The sequence below is a fragment of the Nicotiana tomentosiformis genome, chromosome 8 (assembly GCF_000390325.3).
Source record: "Nicotiana tomentosiformis chromosome 8, ASM39032v3, whole genome shotgun sequence".
Lineage (NCBI taxonomy): Eukaryota > Viridiplantae > Streptophyta > Magnoliopsida > Solanales > Solanaceae > Nicotiana > Nicotiana tomentosiformis.
In genome coordinates, this window is record NC_090819.1 from 103,245,154 (window position 1) to 103,252,379 (window position 7,226).

Here is a 7,226-nt window from a genome sequence, read left to right on the forward strand (position 1 = left end):
TGTCTTATCGTGCCTGCATCCAAAGAAAAATTGTGAGTTTTGTGGGGGAAGGTTGGTTTGCGCTTTTGTCTTCTGTTTTGCCTTTGCTCCTGTCTTGAGGTCCTATTTGAGTTACCCTGGGTAGCATCTGGCTGTCATAGAAATAAAGTTTTCGAAAAATATGCATGCATTTGATAAATATAGTTATTTGAAATGTAGTAGTATGTGATTTCAAATAATTTAGATGAACCGGTGATTGTGACAAATTTTAGAGACATTGCGACCTCCTTGCTTTAGAATTTTGAGGGTTCCCCTCAAAATTCTGCCCCAGTTTAAATGCAGTACTTTGGCTGTTCTGTGTATGACGATGTCGGCTGAACTTGCTTTAGAATTTTGAGGGTCCTCCTCAAAATTCTGCCCCAGTTTTCTAATCATGGAAAAATGAAGGTTTTATTAAGATGTGACCGAACCCACAGGACCGCCTACGTATCCCCTCTTAAATGGGAATCAGGTCAAGCATAGTTCAGTTACATCAGATGAAAAAATGTAAACAATCCTAAACATAATATCTCTTGACTGCGTCTGAGTTGATAGGTTTGGCCAAATTTCTCCGTCTATTTCTGCAAGTATAAGTGCCTCTCCTGTTAGTACTCGATGAACCATGAAGGGCCCTTGCCAATTTGGTGAAAATTTCCCTTTTGCTTCATCTTGATGTGGGAAGATCCGCTTTAGCACCAACTGCCCCGGTGTGAATTGTCTAGGCCTGACCCTTTTGTTGAAAGCTCTAGCCATTTTGTTTTGGTAGAGTTGACCGTGACATACTGCACTTATTCTTTTTCCATCAATGAGGGCCAGTTGCTCATATCGGCTCTGTACGCATTCTGCGTCACTGAGCTCGGCTTCTTGTATGATTCTCAGAGAAGGGATTTCTACTTCGGCAGGGATAACCGCTTCAGTACCATAAACCAACATATAAGGAGTTGCCCCAATTGATGTGCGAACCGTGGTACGATATCCGAGCAAAGCAAACGGTAGCTTCTCGTGCCACTGTTTGTAATTATCTACCATCTTCCTCAATATCTTCTTGATGTTCTTATTGGCGGCTTCTACAGCTCCATTCATTTGCGGCCTACATGCTGTGGAATTCTTATGCTTTATCTTGAAGGTTTCACACATGGATCTCATCAAATCACTGTTAAGGTTGGCAGCATTGTCGGTGATGATTAATTCCGGCACCCCAAACCGACAAACAATACTATCCCTAATGAAATGTGCGATGACCTTCTTAGTTACAGCCTTGTAAGACGCAGTTTCAACCCATTTTGTGAAATAGTCTATGGCTACTAGAATGAACCTGTGCCCATTTGAAGCGGCAGGTTCGATTGGACCGATGACATCCATCCCCCAAGCGGAGAAAGGCCAAGGTGCACTTGTTGCATTGAGTTCATTGGGTGGCACTCATATCATATCAGCATGTACTTGGCATTGATGACACTTTTGGACATACCTGATGCAGTCTGTTTCCATAGCCATCCAAAAATATCCTGCTCTTAATATCTTCTTAGGTAAGACAAAGCCATTCATGTGCGGTCAGCAAGTTCTGGCATGTATCTCTTCGAGCAATATGGATGTTTCCTTGGCATCGACACACGGTAATAATCCCAGATCTGGAGTCCTTCTGTATAGAATTCCTCTACTTTGGAAGAAGTGGTTGGATAATCTCCGGAGTGTGCGTTTCTAAGTATGATTTGCGTGCTCCGGGTACTCTCCTTTTCCAAATATTCTTTGATGTCGTAGAACCATGGATTTCCATCTATTTCCTCTTCAACATGAGCACAATAAGCTGGCTGATTATGAATCCCTACTAGGATATGATAGATGAAATTCTTGTCTGGGTGTTGTATCATGGAAGATAAAGTGGCCAATGCATCTACGAACTCATTCTGGATTCTCGGAACATGTTTGAACTCTATTTTTGTGAATCTCTTCATCAACTCTTGTACACAGTATAAATATGGTAATATCTTTGTGTTCTTCGTGGCCCATTCTCCTAGAACCTGATGTACTAGAAGGTCTGAATCTCCAATTACCATTAATTCCTGAACGTTCATGTCGATGGCTAACCTGAGTCCTAAGATATATGCCTCATATTCTGCCATGTTGTTAGTACATGGAAACCTGAGTTTTGCGGATACTGGATAGTGTTGACCCATTTCTGACATTAAGACTGCTCCAATACCCACTCCTTTGAAGTTTGCAGCTCCATCGAAGAACATTCTCCAACCATCATAGGCTTCGGTGATATCTCCTCCTACAAATGATACCTCTTCGTCGGGAAAATACATTTTTAGTGGTTCGTACTCTCCGTCTATAGGATTTTCTGCCAGATGATCTGCCAATGCTTGCCCTTTGACCACCTTCCGAGTAACATAGATGATGTCGAACTCACTCAGTAGTATCTGCCATTTTGCTAACTTTCCCATAGGCATGGGTTTCTGGAAGATGTATTTCAGCGGATACATCCTTGATATGAGATATGTGGTGTAGGCACAAAAGTAGTGCCTCAACTTTTGAGCTATCCATGTCAAAGCATAGCAGGTGTGCTCCAGCAAAGAGTATCGTGCTTCATAGGGTGTGAATTTTTTACTCAAATAATATATGGCCTGCTCCTTTCTTCCCGTCTCATCGTGTTGTCCCAAGACACATCCGAAAGCCCATCTAGTACAGATAAATAGAGTAGCAGAGGTCTCCCAGGTTCCGGTGGGACCAAAACAGGTGGTTTGGATAAATATTCCTTGATCTTGTCAAAGGCTTTCTGGCACTCTTCAGTCCAACTTGTTGCAGCATCTTTCTTCAATATTTTGAAAATCGGTTCACAGATCACAGTTGATTGTGCTATGAAATGACTGATGTAATTGAGACGCCCTAAGAAACTCATCACATCTTTCTTGTTCTTCGGAAGTGACAAATCTTGTATAGCCTTGACCTTTGACGGGTCTAGCTCAATTACTCGGCGGCTGACGATGAACCCTAGCAGTTTTCTAGCAGGGACTCCGAAGGCACACTTTGCGAGGGTTCAGTTTCAGGTTGTACCTTCAAAGTCGATCAAACAATTCCTCAAATCCACTCTGTGATCTGGTCCTTTTTAGATTTGATGATGACATCATCCACGTACACCTATATCTCCTTGTGTATCATGTCGTGGAAAATGGTTGTCATGGCCCTCGTATAAGTGGCTCCAGCATTCTTTAGGCCAAACGACATCATTTTGTAACAATATACTCCCCATGGTGTAATAAAGGTTGTCTTTTCGGCATCCTCTTCATCCATCCAGATCTGATGATATCCCGCGAAGCAGTCCACAAAGGATTGAAGTTCATGCTTGGCACAGTTGTCAATCAGTATGTGTATATTGGGCAAAGGGAAATCATCTTTGGGACTTGCTCTGTTTAAATCCCGATAGTCGATACACACTCTGACCTTCCCATCTTTCTTTGGAACCGACACAATGTTAGCCAACCAGGTCGGATATTCAATCACTCTGAGAAACTTGGCTTTGATTTGCTTGGTGACTTCCTCTTGTATTTTCAAACTCATATCTGCTTGAATTTTCTGAGCTTTTATTTCACTGGTGGACACATGGGATCGGTGGGTAACTTGTGAGCCACTATGGATGTGCTCAGACCAGTCATATCATCGTAATACCATGCAAAGATGTCTTCATACTCATTCAGGAACTAGATGTATTCTTCCTTCTCTGACGGCGATAGATGAATGCTTACACGCGGTTCCTTGACTGTTTTGGAGTCTCCCAAATTAACTGTTTCAGTCTCATCCAAATTAGACTTAGGCTTGTTTTCAAAATTTTCCACTTCTCTGACAATTTCCTCAGGTATTACATCCTCTTCCAGATCCTCTGAATCACTATCCTTACATTGCGTTGTCTCATTACATGTCACAGTCGTAGGTTCGTCGGGATAGGTAATAATAATGTTGTAGAGAAAAAATATAAAGAATAACAATAAATACTAAAAATAACAATGCATTAGATAAATCTTGAAAACGTCAAACGAGTACGGCTCGATGACTCGAGCAATTATTTCAAACAAAATATGCTTAAAACAAAATACTGAAAATGTCTTAGATGCTCATCAAATTGCTTTCAAAAATAAATGATGCTAATTGCCAGGCTACCCACGAACTCGACGGGCCGTTGATGGTGCAGCAGTCCAGTTTTTGAGAACAACTCCCTTCTCCATGGTTTGAATAATAAGGTCTTCCTCCTCCTCCTCCTCAACTATCGCACTGCAATCCATATCTTCATCATCCAGAAACAAATTCCTTTTGCCAGCTAAAACTTCATCTTCTTCAGACCCCCACATCATGTCAGCTTGATAAAATGACTGGTGCAAATGTGGTACTGGTTATTCTAGAGGGTAATAAGGACCACGCCATGGTGGCGACCAATTCTGACACTCTTGCCAGGTGTATTCATACCCGAGCCCAAATGTTGTGCCATGACGCTTTAGCTGTATCGGTTTGGTGATCCCCTGGAGATTCTTGCCGAGACCCTTGACAGGTTCATACCCTGTCCATGACAGTATGCTTTCTATCTTACCGCTCCACCATTTGTTTTTTTCAATTGCGTTGACGCGCTCGATGCGATGGTATGTTTTTCCACCCAACTTCCTTTTATTCTCGACGATCGGAACAGTCTGATTAGTATAAATGGGATTACTTCCGTCTCCATGGATGATCACTTCCTGATGGTTCCACTCAAACTTCACGGCCTGATGTAGAGTAGAAGCTATGGCCCCAGCGGCATGTATCCAAGGTCGTCCCAATAATAGGTTGTAGGTAGCAGATATGTCCAACATTTGAAACTCAACATCAAACCAAGTTGGGCCCATATGTAGGCTGAGGTTGGTCTCCCCAATTATGGCCCTTTGAGACCCATCAAATGCTTTCACATTCATACTTCCTGCTCGTATCTCGTGTAGGCCTTTACCCAATCTTTTCAGAATAGTTAGTAGACATATGTTGAGACTTGAACCTCCATCTATCAAGACTCTGGTAATGAATTTGTCCTCAAACTGCACTGTGATATGCAGTGTCGTGTTGTGACTTCGTCCTTCTGGTGGCAGCTCGTTTTCATGAAAAGTGATCTTGTGGCTTTCCAACACTTGCCCTACCATGTTGGTCATTACTCCACTGGTGATGTTATTGGGTACATAGGCTTTATTAAACACCTTCATCGGGGCATTCCTATATGCCTCAGAGTTTTGCAGCAGTGATAAAATGGATATTTGAGCAGGGGTTTTGTTCAGATGATCAACCACAGAATATTCTCTTGCTTGCACCTTTCTCAAAAGGTCATCCGTGCCATTTTCAATAACAGGCGACTTAAATGCAGCTTTTTCGCTCGTTCCTCCCAAATGCTCTGGTGTATAGACCCTACCGGTTCTAGTCATGCCTTGCACTGCACCTGTTTCTTCCATTTTTGCTTTTCCTTTCCTTCTTGCTTCCACAACATAATCCCATGGTATATCATTAGACTTATAAGACGACGTACGTGCTACCATCACTGTGAAGGGTGTTGTTACTTCAACCTCAAACGGAGTTGGTGCGGCTACCTCAACTTCAATTGGTGCCTGAGTTTGTACCAAGATAGGTGTGAGAGTGACTGGAGATGTTTTAGGATTATCCCCTTCTCGAATGAGTCCAATTGGCCCTTTCGAGTCCCATTCTTCATCGGTCTCTATCACGTTTACCCCTTCACCCCTGTGATCCGGGAGAGGATTGTTACGGACATTGGGTGCAGCCTCCTTTTCCTGTATGACTTTGGTATTAATTAATATCTGAATCTTATCCTTCAAAGTATGACACTCATCTATAGTATGACCCTTCATGCCTGAGTGATAGGCACATGTCTTATTTGGGTTAATCCACTAGGAAGAGTTTTCCATAGCAACAACGGGAATGGGAGTGACATAACCGGCAGCCTTTAGCCTCTCGTATAGTTGGTCTATGGGTTCAGCAATTGGAGTGTATTATCTGGGTGGTCTGCGGTCAAAATTTGGTCTTGGTTTTTGGTAATTTTGGCGGGCTGGTGGTGAGTGGTAGTATGCTGGTTAGGTGTTATAAGTATGGTGAGTGGCGGCAGGTTGTTGGTATCTGGGAGGTGAAGGCTGATATGTGGGTGGAGGTGTTTGGTATGTGAGAGGAGACTTCGGACCTTGGGCTACCATTACTACACCCACTTCTTTCTTCTTAGAGATACCTCCCGACTGCAAAGCTTTATTTGTGGCCTGGAGTGCTTCGAAATTTGTTACCATTCCACTTTTGATCCCTTCTTCTATTCTCTCACCCAGCTTGATGATGTCAGAGAACTTATGGTTTTCAATAACCATCAACCTTTCAGGGTCTTGAGCTCTGATGAAGAACTTATTCATCTGTTCTTCGTCAAGTGCCTGCCTTATCTTTGCGGCTTCAGACCTCCACTGAGTAGCATACTCGCAGAAGGTTTCTGTTGGTTTCTTATTGAGATTTTGAATGTAGAAAACATCTGGTGCATTTTCTGTGTTGAACATGAATCGATCCAAGAAATCTAACGCCATGCTTACCCAATTAACCCACTTCTTTGGGTTCTGACTGATGTACCAAGACAAGGCATCTCCGGTGAGGCTCCTCATAAACAGCTTCATACGGATTCGTTCATCCTTGCCAGCCCCTACAAGTTTGTCACAATACGTTCTCAAATGCAACTTTGGATCACCAGTTCCGTCGAACATTTTGAAATTAGGAGGTTTGTAACCCTATGGCAGTTCTACATCTGGTTGAATACACAAATCCTCATAATTCAAACCCTCAATGCCTTTGCCACCTTCAACACTTTGAACTCTGCCAGTAAGCTTCTTGAGTTCTTCTGCCATGTTCTTGATGAGCAGGTCCTTCTCGGTGGATTCGGGTATATATAGGGTTTGTTGTGGGGTATGGGGTAAATTTTCCACATATATGGGATTGCTTTGATGGACTCCGGGAATCTGGGCGTAATGGTGGTCATTGGTTGAGTTTTGTGGGTCAGGAGTAAGTTGTGGTGCATTCTGAGGGGTGTGGTATGTGGTTGTTTGTGGATATTGAGTTGTATGGTGATGGTGTTATTGAGGAGTAGGTACTGGTGGAGGGTTGTGGTTCTGAGGAGGTGTGGCGTATTGATGTGGTGCGGGAGGATTCATTGGTGGGTTTTG

At 42.9% G+C, this 7,226-nt stretch overlaps 1 protein-coding gene and 1 pseudogene across 1 annotated transcript; both read right to left on the reverse strand.

Moving 5' to 3' along the window:
* Positions 1-535: 535 nt before the first annotated feature.
* On the reverse strand, positions 536-2,138 carry LOC138897923 (uncharacterized; annotated as a pseudogene).
* Positions 2,139-4,169: 2,031 nt separating this feature from the next.
* LOC138897924 (uncharacterized) lies at positions 4,170-6,770 on the reverse strand. The gene is made up of 3 exons (XM_070183948.1): positions 6,260-6,770; positions 4,950-5,890; positions 4,170-4,382 (listed from the first exon to the last, which is right to left on the reverse strand). Exons 1-3 carry the CDS (start codon positions 6,768-6,770, stop codon positions 4,170-4,172), a joined length of 1,665 nt encoding a protein of 554 aa, XP_070040049.1.
* Between the last annotated feature and the right edge of the window lie 456 nt (positions 6,771-7,226).